The 21725-nt window shown below is 43.0% G+C and overlaps 1 protein-coding gene across 3 annotated transcripts in view; it reads left to right on the top strand.

Moving 5' to 3' along the window:
• The window catches only part of LOC113031912 (transcription factor COE3), a 140506-nt gene that overhangs the window by 78905 nt on the left and 39876 nt on the right, over positions 1–21725 (top strand). For 2 of the 3 annotated variants that reach the window (XM_026184444.1, XM_026184461.1), the window contains exons 7-10: positions 13856–13937; positions 14019–14136; positions 18153–18286; positions 20084–20210. In XM_026184444.1, the coding sequence (XP_026040229.1) occupies positions 13856–13937; positions 14019–14136; positions 18153–18286; positions 20084–20210 (461 nt within the window). The remainder of the gene's footprint in view (positions 1–13855; positions 13938–14018; positions 14137–18152; positions 18287–20083; positions 20211–21725) is intronic. The other variant, XM_026184453.1, reaches the window with a different exon arrangement.

The raw sequence follows: 21725 nt of genomic DNA, 5'->3' as shown, positions 1-21725 counted from the left end.
TTATTTTTGACCTTTACTGAATATGTAATTATCATTTATTTTGTTCATACTTCCTTCTTTTTCTTATAAAATATTATTTATTATTATGGTGGAAAAGCCAGAGCACTGACAGTGACAGTGTACAACATTTTGATTGTAATTGGAATTAAATGAGAAAGAACAAGGACTATAGCCATAAAGAAACAAACAACTTTACATTTTTAAAGATTGAACTCTTTGTAAAAGCAGCACTGGAGCATTTTCTGCACAACGCAAGCAAAATCCTAAATATAGACTCCTGAGTAGATGAGTGTAAACGCCAGCATCTTAAAGGCTCTCGGGAAAACAGGTTTTATTTAGCGATGTTCCTAACAATCAGTTTTATGAAGTAAAATGTATATATTTGTATATAATTGTATCCAAAATACTTCATTTTGAGAGTAAAGTTGACTGTCAGTCGACTCCCATAGTTGTAGTTCTTATTATCTCAGTGTGTTTGTGTGCTAAATAAGAAATAGGTTCATCGAGCCTATTAAATCAATCGCTGATCAGATCTTATTTAAAAATGTGTTGTTTTATACTTTGTTGAGGTTAATTCGAGCATCTCTTTGTAGATTTGTTTATTTGTGGTATTTTTATTTAGCTTGTGTTTTTGTGGCTGTTTGGCATCTCTGAAGTTGTACTTGTTGTTGTTGACCTGTGTATTATATACAGTTGTTTTTATCTTTGTGGTGTTTTATTGTTTGGTTCCTGTTTGTCTCATTAGCTCTTAGACGTATCTTTTTTCTTTGTGACTTTCACTGCTCTCTGTGACGGAGAAGCAGTTTTTATGAAGCTTTGCAGTGGTTTTGCAGCTGCCTGTAGTCATTCTCTAAGTGTAGTTGTGTCTCACATCTCTTTACTGTGTTTCCACAAGCAGTGTGAATTCAGTGAATATATTCATGCAGCCTGTGCCTAATAAATGTTTCACAATAAAAGCTCTGTTAAGGGAGCTCTTAATGTGAAACAGGATAAAGGAAGTGTTGAGTACCAAATGTACTGATTTCAACCAGCCAATCAAGGTGATGCTTTATACTAAAATGTGTTGAGGAAATATGGTCTGCATCTGTAAAGTTTGCGGTCTCTTTACAGTAAAACAACTGCATTTCTGCAGTTGTTTTAAAATCTTGTTGCCTCGATCTCTATTTTTATTTGGTTTGATAATCATTTTATTCATTTGATTTCAAGCCAAGCCTCCTCTGGACCTATGCCCTTTGCCCTCTTCAGCCATCCTTCCACTGCTGCTGCTCAACCTCGAGGCCATTACTTTGCTTGTTTGCAGCTCTGAGTAATGAGAACAAACTGAAGGCATCAGTTTGGGATTCTCAGGTCAGAGACGAGTCCACAGGTCGTGAACTCATTGAGCTTTTATGTCTGGAAACAGAGTTTGTTTTCCCTGAAGGTCGGCCTCACTTCAGCGATTTACATCCCGTCTTCTTGATGTTTTCATAATGTGATCTTTGGTATTTGGAGGTTTGACTTCACCTTTGGAGGCTTTAACACAAATGCTGCTGCTGAGTTCAGCTGCCGAGATACCTTTTAGCCACAAACCTTTTTGGCTGTGATGAAATTTTTGTCAAACCTCTGCAAAATGTCAAACTTTTCAGGAAAGAAATTAGTCCTTTTTTTCTGTTTTTACTTTTACCTTGAGGCAGTTTGGAGTTTATCTGCTGGGTTTTAGGAGGATTTCATCAGATGAGAAGTTGAAGGATCCTCTCGGCCCTGAGAGAATTAAAAAAATCTTTCAGTCCAACTTGAAAAACGTGCAACACTGCTGCTATGAGGATTTCACATGATAGTAGCGATACCAGGGATTCTGCTGGATTTAAACAGATACTTTATAATTTAGAACACCTAAAAACAAAATATAACATAAAATAAATAACAGCACATGAAGTCCAAATACATGCTTTTCATTTAAAATTAAAGCTCATCGTTGTAGTTCAGAGTAAATAAATATACAAGCTAGAATTGAGGCCCAGAATTGATTAGAGTCCCAGAGCATTGAATGTGAAGATTTCAGCTGCTGACCTTTTTATTAAACCATTTTAACCACTGTGGCCTCCTGGAATTTGTTTTCAGACCAAATTCTGCTGAAAGTTTTTCAAAAGCTACACACAAAAGGAATAAAGAGCTCAAAGTCTGACCTTTTCAAGTGACTTATATAACTGTTTTCTTTTGTTTTGTCCAGCTTAGCAAATTCAAGCGTCAAGTCAGCTATACAAAATCAGCACTGAGTGGAGCAGGCCTATTGATTTTAGAAAACAATTTATTATTACTATTTATTTATTTACTTATTTTTCAGTGTTTAAACAGTAATTCAGGTATTGTTGTTTGCAGTTATTTTTATGTATTTGGGGGAGGAAAACCTCTTAATAATTTGCTAACTAATGCTAACAAGGCATATGAAGTCTCCAACATGGGTAAATTAAAGTTGAGGTAAGTTAAATTACCAGAAAATGCTAATATGCCTACGACAATGCAATACTACCTTGGCCCAAAAAAGCTTGAAAAATGCTACACCTGCTAATAATCGAACCTACTTTTGCTTCCTGAGTATGGCAATTTCGAGATGAACAGAATCAACTTTTCAGGATTTACTTACCTGGATGATTGAGCATGCATCAAGACATGTTAAAGCTAAGTTTTGGCTAAACGTTTACCTTTTCAACAAATGCTAACTTTTGCTAATAAAAAAGTGCCTAACAGATTGCTTTTTGAGATGGCAAAATGTAAAGGGCTGAAACGTGTTTTATATTTCTTCATATATAAAATGCATATTTAAAAGTTAAAAATCAAAAAGTTAAAAGGGCTAAAACTCTGGCTAATTCAGCTAAAAGTACAAAGAGACATTTCGTAAAAAACAATGTAAAAGTAAGAAGAAAATAACTGGCAACACATTCTCCAGTGCTTAGGAAAGAGTTTAACAACAAAACAAAATTGGAGTAAATTTGCTGATAAACGATAAATCTTGAAACCTGAGATAAATAGCATTGCTAACGTAGCATAAGAGCATAAGCTACACTAGTGATTACATTGTTTTTCAATGGAAAGTCTTTTCTTAAGCTTGGAAACTGTAATATATTGTAATCTGAGTTACTTTAGTGGGGGTCATTTTAGCAGAAGTAAAATAATGTATAACTCTATTTTGCCCCTGGAAATCCCTGCAAGACCCTTGAAGGTTGCCTGGAGTTTGATGGATTTCAGTTTGAGAGCCAACAATTATATTTTCATATCTAAAAAGACAGAATGCGGCTCTCTGTTTAAATCTACAGAGTATTTCTTTTTTTTTAATTTAGCAGAGCAGACCCCTCACTGTAACCTCCGTGAGAAAGCCAACAGCTTCTAGGCTTCCAGGTTCTGTCCAGTTTCTTCCAGGTGGTTCCCAAACTGTTTCCAGGCCTGTTCTGGCATATTTCTCACTGTTTGCATCGTCTGTGGATGTTTATCTGGTGGCAGCTGTTCTCTCAACGTGCACTCTGCCTAGCAATATGGTACAAACCCGTACACATGCAATGTACTGCTCGTCATGTACTGCCGTAAACTACAACTCCCAGGATTCCCAGAGGGAATCTGGGTGATGGGGGACACTGGGTTGGCCATATCGCAGTGTGGATACATGGAGGAGCAGAGGCAGGTTGATTAGATTGGATTTGTAGGTGTGCTGGGGTGGACAAATCAATGGAAACATGCAGATGATGATTGATGTTTGGACATCCTCTGCATTTCAGTCAGCTTTAACTTTATTTAATTGTACTTAGAAAATTTTGCTTTTTGGTTTCTGATTATCTCTCCATCTAGTTTTGACCCAGTCATAAAAATTACAAGTTTTTAAACAAAAGATCTTTTGTTTAAATGCTTACTTCATTGTTGTTTTTAACAACATCTAAAAGGTTTATTTGCATGTTTTTATGATTTGAAAAATAGACGATTCGTTCACATTAAAATTAGACGGTGATTAGATTTTTGCGTGTTTAGCTGCGGGTGAGGGTTTGCAATGTAGGGAAAAATGTAAGATCCACTCATATTTTAGTGTCTCACAGGGAAAACTCACGGATCAGATGAGTCTAGCTTTAACCTTAGTGTTACAGTTTTTGCTTTAAAATGTTGAGTGTGTGTTTTATGCCAAGTTTGTGTGTCTGGGTGTGAGTTAAAAAGGCTTACATGTGTGTGTGTGAGATTTCATGCTTATGAGGACGTGGTTGTTTTTCCTCTGAATTTCTCACTTTTCCAGCTCATATTTATGTCCTGATGTCACACACAAACACACACACACACACACTGGCTGCAGTGTTGCGTCACACAGATGATTTTTCAATTGCAGAGACAAATATGCTGATCGTCATGACAACGCTGCCAAAATACAGCTGGGGAGTAACCTGAGTTCAGTGTGGGGGAGTGAGTATGTGCTGGTGTTCCTGTCGTTGTGTGGACATGATCATTGGGTCACTATGTGAGGACTCTCGCTTTCTTATGGGGACAAAGACCGAATCCCCACAAGGTCAATAAATCAGTGGGTGAAGAACTGGTTCAAGATTGGAGTACACTTAGTTTGATGCTAGGATAATATTACCATAAGGTTAATTTAATCTTACAGGTTATAATATAAGGTGTGAATAAGGTTAATTTCTGGTTAGTGTAATGGTAATACACTATATGTATATATAAAATAGCATAATTTATATTTAAAAGCAGTTGGTTTTCCAGTCAGGAACTTTCAGGAAACTGAAGGTGTTAAAGAGAGTTCAGTTTCCTTGAAGTGGGGTTATATAAGGTCCTGAACCATAGCTGCTGTGTTTCCTGCAGCAGGAATTATTAGGCTCAACCCCCTAAGACGATTTTATACAACTAAAGGAATCAGTATGAGTTCAAGTGGGTGATAGTCTTTGGACTTCACAAGACTCCATTCATAAAAAGTGGAATTTGTCCTCATAAAAACAGGGCTGTTTTTAGTCTACTGGTGCAGCGACTGGTTAGGTAGTTCTGTAGTTTTACTCTGTTTATTTTTGGTGTTGTTGGATTGGTGTATTTGGATTCACACTTTGACTTATTCACTGTTAGACCAGCATCGCATCTTTGTGGATGCTGCAAGAAAACTTTGAGAGCAGCTGGAGAGTGCTGCTTCTGCAAACACACCAGATAATAATTTTAACATTAGGTTTAATTAGAAGTTAGTGTGGCTTGACATAGTGTTAGTGTAATCTTAGAATAAGGTTAAGATGATGGTGCATATCTGAAGTGAAGAAAACATGGCTGTGTGAAACAACTTATTCTTATATGACAAGATATGAGATGTTTTTGCAGAGTGTATGCTGCAAGGAAACACTGGTTTACTCTCTGTCTGTCTCTCTCAGGCAGTATGAAATAATTATGGGATGTTCTGTTTGTCTCTGTGCTCCAGGAACTCAGCAGGGTTTTTTTTTCCAGTACATACACAACATCTCTCCAAAACATTTGTACACACACACACACACACACACACACACACACACACACACACACACACACACACACACACACACACACACACGTATTTAACCTCCAGCTAGCAGGAAACAACAGAACACGAACAGGAAGAATCTACAACACTTTCATGTTAAAACATCTCTGCTGTGTTCCCGTTGGCTCCAACATGAGTCCCGTACAAACAAGACTCCTTATTCAGCCTCTTACATCCAGGCCTCTGAATATCCGTTCTGAGCTGTTTACTGTCACAAAAGTTTAAAAAAATAAATAAATTATAGCGTCTTCTATTATCGCCACAGGCCTCCACACTAGGGGGCGCTGTAGATACTTGCTTTGATCCAATCACATGTTCTTGTTTACTGATGGGCTGTTACATAGAGATGGTGCATTTTAAATATATATTTTTGTAGTTTTAGATTCAAACTACGGGATCATGATGGTTAAACAAACTCACAAAAGCGATCATTATTATCATAATCTGTATGTTAACATAGAGGAAATTAGAAAAACGAATAAATGAGTCTAACTGTCAGCACAATGTAATGTTGGTTATTATTTATTAGTGTAAGGTTAGATTTAATGGGACGGTAGGACGGCAGTGTGATGGTAAAATAGGGTTCTGGTGAGATTCATGTAACATTAGGATAAAGTTAGTTTAATCAGATTAAGGGCAGGATAATGTTATGGTAAGGGTTATTGCAGTGTTTGGCTTACGTTACTGTCAGCGTATTGCTGGAAAAATGTTTTGATATGAAATTAGGATGAGTAAAGTGAGACTAATGAAACAAGGTTATGAAGGAGTTAATATAATGTTACAATAAGGTTGGTTTAGCAAGCTTAATGGGATGACAAGTTTAATTTTAAGTTTATTGTAATATTTGTTTTCAACAATGTTAGAAAAAGGTTTGGCTTAAGTTGTTTCAAAGTTTGGATAAGGTTAGACTAAAGTTAGTCTGGTAAGCCTATAAGGTCAGTATCCTGTTAGGATAAGGTTTTGGTAAGGTTAGGATAACATTACTGCAGTATCATTAATCGGGCAAGGTTAGGATACTATTAAGGTAGGGTTAATATAATGTTTTAAATAAGTTAGCAAGATATTAGAATTGGTTTTTGGTTATTATAAAGTTAGTATAAGGTTGGGGGTAAGGATAGAATAATTTTACTCTAATGTTAGAGTATAACGTTTGTTTTAAGTTGCTATGAAGATAATGTGAGGAAAGGTCTTGGGTAAATGTGTTACAGCGTTTCATTTAGGCTAATGTTAGCATCATTTTAGAGTAAGCTTTGGGTAAAACTACTACATAGCGAGGATAAGGTTAGAGTAAGGTTATTATTACATTTTAGTTTACTGTTAGCATAACGTTTGGAAGATGTTAGGGTATTGTTACCTCAAAGTTTGGATAAGGTGAAAGTTTTTTGGCTAAAGTTCTTGCATTTCTTGGTTTAGCTAAACGTTAGCATCATTTCAGACTAGCGTTTTTGGTTAGAAAAAAGTTATAAAATCTCAAATAAAGTGAAATTCTGTTTTCTGGTGTTGTGTAAGATATTGTTGGGACAGTGTTAGCTAAAGTGTGGACGTGTTTCATATTTAGATATCGTTACCGGTCTGTTGTAACAACCGTATCAGGGTCAGAGAAGTTTAGAGCAATTAGCGTCTGAAAAATCTTCCTCCCTGCAGATGAACTTCTTCATGTGTTTTTAGATTTTGGCTTTTGATCCTTGCAATGGAGTCATCATGTTTCCAGCCTTTTGGAGCGATGGATTTTGTGCCACTTTATTTTTAAATGAAGAAAAACTTCCCTCCGGTCACAGAGGGGGAGGAAGAGGCGGGGATGGGAGCATCGCTTTCTTTTTTTATTATTGTGATCGATTCAGATTGATTACGTTCACATATTTAACGTGACGCGCTCCTCTCTTACTGTTGCTTCATTTGGAGCCAAAAAAAAAAAAAAGAGGGGGCGGCCGGATGACGTTCCGCCGCCGCCACTGCCGCCTCCTCCCAGAATGCATAATGGCGGCACTCAATATTTCAGACGGAACAAATGAATTGCGCGAGGCTCTTTTAGCAGAATAAACTGCTTTTGCGCATCAAGACAAAGTCTGGGGACTAAGGGACCGAGGACCTAATGTGTTGTGACAATAGACAGTAGAGAGGCTGTGTGTGTGTGTGTGTGTGTGTGTGTGTGTGTGTGTGTGTGTGTGTGTGTGTGTGTGTGTGTGTGTGTGTGTGTGTGTGCGCGTGTGAGTGAGACAGAGGCAGATCTGTTCCAGGGACTGTTTTAGTGCCTCATCAAATATTTAGTTTGATTGTACATGGTCCTGTAATTGCCATCTTGGCTTGTGAATTATTGATGGCGTGTAGCAGAGCCAAGGAGGGCCCTCATCCACACACACCCACACACTGCTCGCTCATGTGCTGTAATAAGGCCAGACAAAAGCAAAGACACACACACACACACACACACACACACACACACACACACACTGAGGCTGGTGCTGAGGCCAGTGAATCATCATGTAATGGTAATGGGCATGAAGCTGCTCTTGTTTCATATCCTAATTAGCTGCAGAGGAGCATCATCTGAATTCCTCAGTAATTATTTGAAGAGGGCGTTTCAACAACACGGCAGAGTCAATATTAGACTTTACTCGACCTTCTAATGAGGCGGCCCTTCTTCTTCCTCTCCTTCTGATGTTTTTGTAGCTCAAGCTGCCTCCCAGCTTCTCCTTCTTATTTTCTCGCTTTTGTTTTTCAGCTGCAGATCCTCCACGGTTTGTTCGTTAGCTGCAAACAAATGAGATGTGACGGCGAGGCGGTTAGCGGGTTAACCAGGACGGATTGCTGTTAGCTCGCCGGCAGCCCCGGCTCGCCACGCTTGGCTTTGTGTTTCGTTTCAGTTTTGTCACCCGTAAGATGAGCTGGAGCTGGTGGCGAAGGCGGCGGCGTGCTGGCCCAGACTCGCCGGGCGGTCAGGTGGTAAACCTGCAGCGGCGGGTGGCGTGGTGGCTTCTCAGAGAGCATCAAACTGTGAGGGCGAGCGGCGGCGGTGGCTGCAGGATCAGCAGCACGGCAGCTTTTAAAAATACTCCTGCTGAAATATTGATTTTTTTTCTGCTTCTTTTTCTTTCTTGCCTAACGTAATAAGTGAGACACTCCAGGGAGGGCTGTGTGTGTGTGTGTGTGTGTGTGTGTGTGAGAGAGAGAGAGAGACAGAGAGAGAGAGAGAGAGCATCCTTGTTCAGCCCTCAGAGTGTGTGTGTGTTCATTTGAACTGTGTGTGTGTTCATCAGGGCCTTGTAATCTGAGCCTGACATAATTGCTTCCCATAGTGCACTGGGTGTGGTCGGGGTTGACATCATCTAGAGTAGCCGGCGAAAATGCTGAAGTCAGACCGACGCCCCCCCCGATGTGAGCTAATTTAGCTTTAAAGGCGCTCCACTGGAACAATTACACCAGCCGCGGTCACTTTCCTTCTTCCATTCAGAATTAAAGGCCTCAGCAGCGATTGACCACTCACAGGAAGGTTTCAGGACTTTCTGCAGCTACCACATAAACATCGAGGGCCTAGAGGTCAGAGGTCACCCAGGGATGACTGAAAATGACTAGAAATAACCAGAAACTAATGAATAAGTGACCAAAAACAGAATGTATATATATAAACCGAGATACAGAAGGTCATCAAACAACCGCGGAGAACCACAAAATGGCTTTAAAAAGAGAAAAATTACTACAAAGACGACAACGACGCACAAAACAACGGCGCTGAACTGTAAAATGGATTCAACGAGATGAAAACAAGAGCAATTAGAACCAAAGCAATGAAACAGAATTGAATAATAACCAGAAATCGAGATGGAGAAACACAAAACTACAAGAAATAATGCAGAGAGAGATAAAACGACTTCAAAATGACACAAAAAAGGACTTTACGGAAAGACACAAGGTCAATGAAAGCCTTCAAATAGACTTGAAATAACTGTAGAGAGAAACTAAATGAGGCAAAATCCCAAAGGACACAAAACAACCACAAAGAGAGAAAACGGGATCAAAAAGAAAATTTAAAGGACACAAAATTACTTAAGACAAACAAAACGACCACAATGACACACACAGGCCGACTTTAAAGACGTAAATTGGCTTCAAAGAGACAAAAAAGGAGCCCAAAGGACACGACATGGTTTTAAAGACCACAAAGTGAGAAAAAAAAACTGCCCTTTTAACAGCTTTCTTCTGATTCGCTGCCCCTCTCAAACAGAAGGTTCAAGCAGCAGGTGGGAAGGACACAGAAACCTTTATATATATTTTGTTACCCGTCCACCTGAATCCACACTGATGTAACCTGACGTCCACTTTAAAGCCGCGTGTTTCCCGGGTGCTGCCGCTCCGTGTGACGGGAATAATGGGAACGGTCTGGTGGATGGTGTTTAATATTCCCACAGGGGAGAACCAGGTTTGTGATTTAGCTTTAGTTCCTAGGAGGGGAAATCTTTTTTGACTTTAATATCATGTTGAACACAACTGCTGCTGTGTATTCCCTCCACGCCGCCTGCCAGGCTGTGCTCTCCTGAAGGGCAGCGCTGATTTCAGAGCTGCATTACGCTCCGCTCTCCGTCCTGCTATAATTGATTGTCGGTCGGTGTAATGAGGTGACAGCTTACACCAGCAGACTCCGTCTCTCTCATTATCTTTACCTCCTTTTTAAGAGCCCGAGAAGAAGGAGTAGAAGAAGGAGTCGGGCGGGCTAATGACGGAGCTCCGCCTGCACGCTTCGCTTCATTATTTATTGTGTTTTAATACGTTTTCAGGGAGGAGAGCGGCGCTCCTTCACTGTCTCCTCGTCCTCTCACCTGCAGTGCTGTCGACCTAATCCTCAGACTTTCATCTGGTTTCAGTGGGAAAAAAAAAAGGAAGCGATCCAGGTGAAAACTGCTTCCTCCATGTCAGGTTATAATACTCGAGTACTGCGAATATCAGCCTGGTTAACTGCCAATCAGGAAGCAGGTAACAGCGGGCTGTTTTCCACTGTAGGAACTCGAGGTCAGTTTTATCATGTCTATGTGTGCTCCGACTGCAGGACCTGCCCTGTGGGGCTTCTTTAGGGCCGTTTAAGGGCAGCTCCCTCTCGACAGCTCGGGGAGGCTGCTGGTCAAACTGGGAGAGGACTACAACTAGAAGCCTGTGATGTCCACATGCGAGGTGCTTTTGGTGTAACTTGGATACGACCTGCAGAAGCAGAGGCCACCAAGAGATCATGGCTCTGTTTCAGAGGCCGATACGCTGCAGCTGTGTCATAAGAGGTTCATTAGCCCTGTTTCTTTCCGTTTTACTTTCACTTGCCGGTCAGATTTACACATTAAATAGTATGCACAGCCACCCTTCCACACCGTACTGTTGGGCACTGATGATATAACCTGGTGGGTTAAACCACCGGTGGGCCACTGTACTTTTCAGAGCCACAGAGCTTTCAGCGCCTCCACCCCGGTGAGGGTCAATTAGCCACACCTGTCTGCAGAACCGCTCCCAGAATTCAAACACCTGGCTGGGATCGTGCCGGTCCACCTGTGGGGATCCGGTCAGGGTCTGGGAGGTTCCTCAGCAGCTTTTATGATGTGGGGCGGGTTGATTCACTGGTGGAGAACAGCGAGGGTGGTGGTTGGGGGTATCATCATCAGCAGAACGCTGACCTGTAACCAGATGCCCGAGCTGTCAGTGGTTTTAATGTTGTGGCCGTTCTACGTTTACGTTTGGACTCCTTCCTTTGTTCTGATTCTACACAAAAATAGTGGGTGCAGTATGTCGACATGTGCAGATATTTAAAAAAATGTGTGTGTGTGTGTGTGTGTGTGTGTGTGTGTGTGTGTGTGTGTGTGGGTGTGTGTGTGTGTGTGCTTTAAGTGCCAGTGTGGTTGAAGTTAGATGTGCCTGCACTGGAATATTGTTGGTGTGTACACAGTATATACTGTATGATTGTGTGTATTCCATTGTGTATATTGGGTGAGTGTGTGTGTGTGTGTGTGTGTGTGTGTGTGTGTGTGTGTGTGTGTGTGTGTGTGTGTGTGTGTGTGTGTGTGCCCCTGGTCTTGTCTCCAGCTGCGTTTTAATTCAATCCGTATCGATCCATATCAGCTCTCTGAAGGACTCAGTATCATCTGAATGGAGCTCCATATTATTCTGTTCACTGCCATAAAGGGCATTAGAGCCTCCAGAGCAGCAGATCAGCTTTCAGTCAATACACACACACACACACACACACACACACACACACACACACACACAGCTCGCCGCCTCCCTCTGCCTCCTCGCTGTGTCTCTTTGAAAGGCTTAGTTCTCCCCAAAATTTTGAGGATTACATTTGATTGTTTCCATGTAAAGTGTTTCTATTTCTGACTTTATTTATTATCTACACCTAAATGATATTTGCTGTTCAGACCTTGGATGGCATCTGAGGAATGTGATTGGCTGCAGGAGTGCAGCCACTTCCTGATGAAGATCAAGTACCCAAACACTGCTTTAGGACAGTGTGCAGGCAGCAAGCAGCCGTGTGAAATCCTTCTGCAACATGCGCACAACTGTGTTTACAACAAGAGGAAACGGGCCTTTGCTTTCTTACAGAAATATAATTTGTCTGTTAAATCTAGGGACACAAATAATTTATATGAGGAACATACGGATGTTATATATCTCTATGGTGAACAGATTTTAAATCCAATCTCGAAGCTTTGAAATATCTTTGAGAAACACCTCAATTTTAAAAGAATTTGAAGCACGTTTAAAGGAGCACACAGCCCATTTATTTATAAAAATCTGACTTGTTGCGCATAAATGTGTGGCATGTTTTTACAGGGTTTGTGAACACAGGTAGAAATGAATAAAAGGAGCGATGGTTAAAGAGTGTGTGCTTCAGTAATCAAAGTTTATGTTGGAATCTTATGTCATTACGAGCTGTTACGGTGCAGCTGCCGCGGCGCTCGTCTCCGCTCGGATTCTGGATCTTGTTCAGTTTCTATGTCTCTAATGGGGGCCGTTATAAAGTAAATAAAAAAGGACAAAGCTTTTGAAATAAACCGGATGAGGGGGAAGAAGTCCCCTCTGGGTGAAACGGCTGTTTTAAGTTGTAAAAACATGAAAGAGTTTAATGAAAAGGGGTCGAGTTTAAGAGTGTTTACGGTGTAAAAACATAATTATTGAGAATCAGGAGTTAAGGTGGAAGTCCTGCGAGTACAAACAGCCTCTAGCATACATCCACTGATAAAGTTATCAAATATGTCTTAGTTCCATCATTAACGAGCAGCTAAACAACGTTTTTGGTCCAAATTTGATTAGAAGTGTAAAAACGCCGTCAGACTGCACAGAACAGTGAAACAGGCTGAGCGCCCGCTGTGTGTTTTTAAAGATATTGTTACTGTCTTATTAAGGTGGAAATCGATGCCGACCTCGCACAGCCCCCACTCCCGCACCCCCACAGCTCCTCATGCACTCCCAGCATGCTTTGCTAAGGCAGCAGAATAAGGAGGAGGAGGTGAAAAAGATGGGGTGTGGGTATTCTGCCGAGGTTATCCCCTGGTTAATGTGACATGTCTGTCTGCGACCTTGCCGCTTGTTAACTGCCCGGATTATTATTGTGATAATGTGGCAATTAAAAAGGAAGCGCACCATGAGAACGGGGTGGAGGGGCTTATGGTCCGAGAGATGGATGTGCACAGATTACAAGGCAGTGGGAAATGCATTAAGGTGGCAATCCATTCTGACCCCCCCTCCCCCTCCCTTCACCGTCCTCCTCCAAAGCTGCTGGTTATTACCGCCCATCCTCATTGATATCCATTTCCAATCAATACTCCTCTGCTGCCGTAAAAATCGCCGTAAATCAACGCGCGGCGAGCGAGAGATCGGGCGCGCAGGAAGGAAAATCAAAAGGCGGGCCCTAATGAGACGCCATAAGTCTGCAGGAAGTGTCGACCGCCTTTATCAAGACTCTGCTGCAGAATTGTAATTTTATCTGCTGCTCAGATAAAGAGGCGATATGTGACCCGACACGAAGAAACAGCAACACATTCAGCCCTGAGACAGGCTCCGTCCTCTCAGCCTTTCACAGGAAGATGTAGCAAATCTGTGCGGTTGTTAAATAAATGTGTGTGATTTTAGCTTCTGCATGCAGTTTAACCTTTTACGTAGCCATATAAGTTTATTTGGACTGACGCTGGTAAAACTCCTCCTGATGCAAATGAGCGTCCTGCAGAGTAACTGAGCCCGGCTTCCTCTGATTCTCAAACTGTGCCTGTGTTCTGGTTCTCGTCCATTTTGAGCAGCAGTTCAAATGAAACTAATCGTATTTCTCTTTTTTTTTTCCTGTTTTGTCTACACATCTTTCAGATTCTTCCTGAAGTTCTTCCTCAAGTGCAATCAGAACTGTTTGAAAAATGCAGGAAACCCGAGAGACATGAGGAGGTTCCAGGTAAAAGTCCAGCAGGGAAGCAGTTATCTTTCATGAAAAATTAAAAATCCGAAATAACCCTGAGGGCTGTGTCCACAACAGGTGGTGGTGTCCACTACAGTCAACGTGGATGGTCACGTGCTGGCCGTGTCAGACAACATGTTCGTCCACAACAACTCCAAACATGGCCGCCGAGCCCGACGACTGGACCCCTCTGAAGGTAAGATGTGACTCAAACAGATCAAATTATTGAGCAGGGTGCAAAGTTCTGGTTTGGATTTTTTTGTTGAGGTAGAATAAAGACAGAATCATAAGCTTTTGTCAGAGGTTTGTAGGACTCGTAGGACTCATTCTGTCGGTCATGTCGATCAGAAGATGTGTAGAAGGTTCAGCTGCAGTTGTGTTTAGTCAGTAATAGACTGCAGCTGTTAAAAAAGTACAAAAAACTCTGAGGTTGGGATCGGTTTCTCCAGCAGACTGCAGGTTTCTGGCTCTTTGGAACAAGGTGAGAGGATAAGCAGCTCACAGGTTAATCTGGTCTTCCTGCTTACGTTTGGTTGTTGTTTATTAAGTGAAACGTCAGGCCTGTATGAAACTCTCTGCCGGCTCAGTGTCCTGCTGGACGTTGCGTTCCTCCGGGGCACGGCGAACAAACGCTCCGTTCTTCCACCTTCCAAGGCGACCAAATAAAATGCATCATCTGCGTATAAACTTCACACAGTGAAACTCGACTCTGAGAGCTGGAGCTCAGCGGCAACATATCCTCTGAAGTTGTAAACTTTAACGCCACTTTGCCCTGTCCCCACTCTAATAAAACCCGATGACATAAGGCTCTCGCTTGATTCGACCTACTTGGAGTGCCAGGAGGGAGGGGCTTAACCAAAGCTGTAGCAGGTTTTCTGGGCAGAATCAGTAAAAGATATTTCATTTGTGCTCACCGAGGAAGCCCACCAATCACATCCTGTTATATTCTGTCAGAGCATTTTGACACGAGTCAGTTGGAACAAATCAAAAACCTGTTTTTCTTTTAACGTCGTCCTGGTTAAAGTTTTAGGCCTTGGAGCAGCAGGTGGGTGGGGTTACCTGCAAGTCCTACAAGTCAACCTAAACAGGTTCACATTAACCTCCTGTTACTGTCTACAGCTCTTTAGGCACTTTGTCTTGTCCCATTTGGCAACTCGTCTGGGTAACAGAAAGCCTGAGGTTTTTTCAGAGCAGTGAGCCAGTGCGTTTCCTCTCATACATCAAACTACCTCACTTTGCTGTTTCCCTCGACTCTGTTAAAGATGTGAGGCTTTGCCAGGAGAGATGGTGTAACTCCTTCACTTGTTAAAACTCACTTTGAACGCCAAACTCGTGGGGCTCACCGTACGGGGCGCTGGAAGTGTCAGGTGACTGTCGGTGACAGAAAAGTCGACAAGCTGGCGTTCTTACGCCGCTCTTCCTCCTTAAACAGTAAAAAGTCCTCTGACACCTCCCAAACCACTCTGAAGTTTCCCTTGACTTGCGTTAAAGTTTGAGGTGTTTCCAGGAGAGATGGCGTTCCTTCACTTGTTTTAACCCACTTGGAAGCAGGCGGATCTTACAGGGCATCAAGAAAGCAGCATGAACTCCCAGCACTTTTAGCCAAACACCGCCCCTCCGAGTCCTGAAACAATTCAGCACCAGACATCCACCGTGTCCTCCCCTCAGATGCCTCCCTTTGCCGTTTCTTCTGACTTTGGAAAAGTCTGCGACTTTTCCAAAAGCCGGTGATGTAATTGTCTCGTTTGGTTTAACCTACTTGCAGCACCAGGTGGGTGGTGTTTATCACACTCGGGGCATTTCAGTCGAGATAAGGCTACTCGATCAAAGAAGAAGCATCTGCCCTTTTTCTGAGCGTGCCGTCCTGCAGGCCCGTCTCCAACCGCGTGGCACGTCCAGAGCTCTAAAACAAACGCTTCTTGACACTAATCTGTCAGCGCCTTCAGCAGGCTGGGATCCTTGTGTGCCTCACCTGTGAAAGTGCCTCGGGATATTTAGGAAAGTTTATCAAATCAGCAGTCAAACATTCATGAGCACAAGTGTTTGCACTGAGGATGCTGCGTGTACTGTACGGCGTCCTGCAGGGGCCAAAAGGGGATCGTTGTTTACCAGCCGGTCCTGTGTCTCAGCCCACGGAGGGAAGCTCGAGGCCTTTCATCTCATCCAGCCTGGGATGTTTTCAGAGACGATAAAAAGACCCAACATCTGCTCCCGCCTTTGTCACCAGCTCTCAGCCTCCCGTCTCCTCGATAAAACTTTCCACCGCCGGCTCCTCGTCTTTGTGTTCTGTTCATTTGATTTGAACCCCCCGTTGTTCCCTTTCCAGCACAACCCCCCCCTTCACACCCGCTGGACTGTTTGTTTACTGCTGTGACAAAAGGGGGAAATTAATAAGGAGGTGACAATCGAGTCCTCGGAGCCGCAAACAGCCGCAGCCCTCTGCAGTGGCTTCAGGGGCTGGGGAGGCCGAGTCTTTTCATCTGGAAGAAGTTAGTGCTGCAGCCTTAGAAGGGCAACAAGCATCCTGAAGTGTGGTTCCCAAAGCAGCGTCTTTAAATATCAGTTCAGTCTTTCAGCTTCCTGCTTAGAAACTTGACACATCCAGAGATTTGCCTGGAGATGAAGCTGAACCATTTCCTTCTGATTTAGGGAGGCGCTGGTCTGTTTTAAGAAAGACACGTTTGCTTCCAACCTGGATTACTCAAATCCAGTGTAGTCCAGCCTGATAATCAGTATTTAAGTGATGGAAACCGAAAGCTTTGTCTCTGGAGTCCCTTCACTTTAGCTTCTTTAAAAACATCTTAAAATCAAATCAAATCTTTCAGCATTGGGTGAATTTGTCAATAATGATCTTATGACCCTTTAAAGCCTCAGTGTAAACTGAGTGTTTATTCAGCCTTCTGACAAAAATAAAAGAAATATGGGTTTACTTACATGATTTTTAATTTGTTTAATTTCTGCCACATTCGACATTAAACCTGCCAACAGCGTTTTTAGCGTTTTAGCCATTACAGATGCCTCACCTGTTCGTCCTTTAAGGTGGTTTCTGTGCTTCTCTGTCAGATCTGGAGGCACCTTAAGCTGGTTTTATGTCGAATTTTTCCACAGGTTGGTTTATTTATCAGTTTTCAGTAAAGACAGCAGAATCTTGATGTCTCTGCTCGCGTCGGGCCTTCATGCAGATGTAGAAACAAAATGTAAAATAAGAGATTTATCTAAATCACTCAGAGCTTTCTCAGTGAGCTCACGCTGCCAGTAACTGCTGGCAGAAAGTCATTACCGCGCTGATAATAATGGAGAAAATTGTAACTGGGATGTTTAATCGAGTCTTTGAATGCAGCTTTATAGATGAGATCACATAATAAACAATGAGAGACTCGTTCATGCTCTGACTGGAATATCAGATCGTCCTCCCAATAAAACAGCTCTCGGTCCGGGAAAAGGTTGTAAAGCTGCGGAGCCTCGGCTTGCTTTGCGTCCGTCCGCCTGTCTGACTCGACTCGGCTCGAGTCCGGACACCAGTCTAGTCATTACGGAGACACTGTTTATATGGAGAACCTTATCGATCTCTGTGGCGTTGGAAAAACCAATCATTTTGCATTTTGTATTAGAGGGGGGAGTAACACACTGAATCTGACTGAAAGCTCTCTGTGGGTGTAAGAAATGTCACAGCTTCAGGGTTGTTAAAGATTTGTTGCCTTTTTCATTACCTTCCCCAGATGAAACATCTAAATAACGATAAAAATATCAGACTCGTCGTTCTCTTCCTGCTCGCGGAAAGTATGATTCTCGCGTCGGTCTGCATGTGATGCAGGATGAATTCTGACCTGATTTTCAGGAAGCAGCGCGTTTCAAAGGGCATTTCTCCAGGAAGAACACACACTCACACCATTTGATGGACGTCTGAACCAAAGTGTTTAAGCTGGCAGATAAAATTTAACAGGTTTTAGATGAATTATGTCACACAGGCCTGCAGACCTCCAGCCCTGGAACCAGACTGGTTGGTGACCAGTTGGCTGGAGGTTGTCTCGGAGAGCCTTGCTGTGATTACTTTGGTTGAACATGGCGTCTGGGACGAACGCCGACTGGAAGTGTGGAGCTGGTCCCACCAGCTGAATGAGCTCTCTAAAACGATCTGATGTCTGTTACTTGACCTCTGTGTGACCCCAACTGTCACTTATGCTGCTGTCATGTGTTTGTATGTTTCCGAAGCAGCCACTCCCTGCATCAAAGCCATCAGTCCGAGCGAAGGCTGGACGACTGGCGGCGCCACCGTCATCCTCATCGGGGACAACTTCTTCGACGGCCTGCAGGTCGTCTTTGGCACGATGCTGGTCTGGAGCGAGGTGAGACGACTCTTATTCAGATATCACACATTAAATGCTTTACCGGGTTGTTTAAGGCCCCGTGTTTTGCACTCTAACATTTTTTAGGCTGATCACAGTGAAGAAATAACTTTGGCGCAGAACCTGTGCTCCGAGAACAACTGCACAAACCGTACATCATGTTCTCCATCTTCATCTTTCACACACACACACACAAACACACACGCTCGTATCTTAGGAACACCTGCGTCTGTGTCTGCAGCAGGTCTGCGTGTCCCCAAAAATATGCAGATTCAGTGCGAGCTGAGCTGCAGGAGGAGCTGCGCATACGGTGCACCATGAAATATTGAAGCGAGTCCAGAAGAGCAGAACACCTGGCGGGGAAGGAGGGAAGATGCACCTCCACACGCCGACGGAGCTCCTGACTTTGATCAGCGTCGTGTGGCGGCAAGCAGACGGACTCCAAAGCCCAGCATCCCCTTGAACACAGACTGCATGCTGACCCAGATCCCAGTCAGGCGGTCGGCGCGTTCTTACTCAGAAAGTTTTAACAGGAAGAAGAATCGGCTGCTCTCGTTCTGCTCCTCGGTTATCGTTCCAGACATCCGCTGCTGTTTGTAAAACTCAATATTTATCGTGTAGAAGAGGCGGAGAAATCTGAGGACGATACAGATGATAGAACTGATGGGTGTGATCAAAGGTCGTGATGCCGAACCTCCAAAGAAGAAAAGCAGAAGTTTGTGATGCAGAGATGGATTTGCAGACGCAGGCTGAGGGCAAATTAAAAACATGTAAAACCATCATTTTTACTGTAGTTTGAGTAAAAACTCTCTAACATGTGGGGCTCAGAAAATTAGCTTTTTTGGAGGATTTCCTGTCATGTGTTGCAAAATTCCATCCCAGCAAAAACCTGCTGAAGACGCATCTTTGACTGAGATTTGGTTAAAAAAAAGGGAAAATTTACTTTGCAGGTCAGTGAGAAAACATCTGAATATCCCTGAAAAGTTAAAGGCCTTCATTAGATTCCTTTTTGCCTGAAGCCTAACATTACGCGGTTCCCTCTGAAAAAAAAAAACGCTGGTGGGATTTTTCCAGAGTTTGCGTTTATTGTAGAAAATATTCTCTGTGGGAAATAAAAGCTTGGACTTGTTTAGCTCAGCGAGATAATCACAAATTTGCAGCGCTTTTAAGATTTCTTTAAAGTTTGCTAAAAATAAAACGTTACTCTGTAAACGCACTAACCACCCACTAACTTCCTGTGTTTGCTGTGATGACATTTACTGTCGTGTCTTGCTGTCCGAGCTTGCGCCGTCAAGCTTACAGAGTACTGACAGACCACGTATGGAGTCACTAAAAAGTGCACGAGGCTACTGTCCCCCTTACTCACAAAAAACGGGTCCAGGCTGTCTTTTACGCCTCGAGCCATCAAACGTTTGAACTCGAGCAGGTTCAGGCGGCTCACTTAATCATCCCTAACATGTGAGGAGGGTGAAGGTCTCTGTTTATGGTGTGATTTATGTTGATGTGATTGTTTTTGTGTGGGTATACAAATGTCTGCTGACTTTCCCCACAGGGACAAATAAACTTGTTTATCGATCTTTTAACGACTTCTTACCGTCTTCTTTGAGTTTTTAAACTTGTGTTGTGTTATTTTTTTATATTTGGAAACTGCTCAGGCTTAGAAGAAGATGACAGTTTTTTTGTTTCAGGAGTTTCGAAGTCGTCCTGATTATTTGAAAGTTTTTCTCATGATTCCTGTCTGGTTTAAAGACCGCAGCTTGAACATTTTGTCCTGTTTTTGTTTCTCTCTTGACTCAGCTGATCACCCCTCACGCCATCCGGGTGCAGACCCCCCCTCGCCACATCCCAGGGGTCGTGGAGGTCACGCTGTCCTACAAGTCCAAACAGTTCTGCAAAGGAGCTCCGGGACGCTTTGTGTACACCGGTAAGCTTTCAAACCAAACCCCGTCGTCAAGCGGAGTTTTCTAAACACTGAAGTCCTCAGAGAGGTTTTAAATCGTTATCCAACGGTTTGATACTGATAGTAAAGTACCGTCAGTTCAAATTCACCACCATTAAATCCGTAAAAGGAGAATAAATCCATCCATTACTGAGATCTAAATCGTCATGTGATGAGGCTGAAACCGAGTGGTGCTTTCACCCAAAATAAAACGTCTATATAACATCTACAAAGTTTGGGCTCGTCGCTCATATTTCAGTGTGAACAAACTTTCCTTCTCAGTTCTACTGGTTTATGCTGGTTTATACTGGTTAATACCTGCGATTTAAGGTTTCAGATCTTGAGACTCGAGGGGTGATCCTCACCATGGAGGAGTCACTGTAAACACTTTTCCACGTCCTGACAGCAAGGTAAACATTTTCCCCGAACGACTCCCTGCTCTGCTCCTCCTCCGCGCGCCCTTCAGCCTCTTTGTCAGCCGTCAGCAGTCAAACGTCTGAAGACTCGATATCTGACTCTCAGATCAGTGCTTCCACTGTCGCTGATTATTCCGTCAGAATATCCAGATGTCATTCAAAGCAGCAGAAAGGTCAGCTCGAAGACTGTTTAGCCCGATAAGTAAATGTCACTGCGTCGGGTTGTGAAAGAGGCAAGCGTGTTGGAGTTTTCTGTTTAACACCAGTTTATCGCCACCTCCTTCCTCTCGCACTCGTCTTTGTTGGGGGTGCCGCCTCCTCCGACGGCAGGGCCACGCTCACAATGGACGCTCTGGCCGCCGCCTCCTTTTGCAATGCTAATCTGCGATCCCATTTACAGATACGACTGACAAGAGCGGCACGTTGCTTTTATGTGGAGGTGTGCAGTGAATAGAGCCTGTTGTTATCTCAGAGTCCATTAGAGGATGTTCTCCACCTCAGAAACACGCTGGAGGAGGCCTGAAGGAGCTCACAGAACAGCCACACCAGCTTTTCTTACATCAGCTTCAAGTGTTTTACATAATCAGATGAGCTGAAGAGTTGAAAAAAGTCCCCAGAGTTACCTGAAAAACAACAGCAAAGTATATAAAAAGGCTGGAGGTTGAAGGCATTTATGCATTATGTGCATATTTCCTGCTTTTCTCTTCTTCGATGTCATAATTAGATTTTTTTCTGGGTTTTTGGAGTTTGGTTGAGCTGTAATTGAAATTTGAAGACATTTAATTGGGTATTGGGATGTATACAGCGTGTATTTTATGGAAAAAATAACGAATTGATCACTGGGAATGACGTTCATTAGACTGAGAATCAGATACTGCTTCGCTGTCATGCAATGTTCGCACGCATTGGCTGGTGAGGATGTGGTTTAATGAGCTGAACGAGTCGTTCTGCTGAAAAAACGCACGGCGGTCTGTAAAAACTCTGGTCTGCTCCTTTAATCCAGCCTCCACAATCCCAACCAAGAAACGGGAACATCTGACTCCAGCTTGATTGATGGGTGAAAAACAAAACTGAGCGTCCCCGA

Source organism: Astatotilapia calliptera, chromosome 2 (genome assembly GCF_900246225.1).
Source record: "Astatotilapia calliptera chromosome 2, fAstCal1.2, whole genome shotgun sequence".
Lineage (NCBI taxonomy): Eukaryota > Metazoa > Chordata > Actinopteri > Cichliformes > Cichlidae > Astatotilapia > Astatotilapia calliptera.
This window is presented reverse-complemented; position numbering and strand designations above follow the sequence as displayed.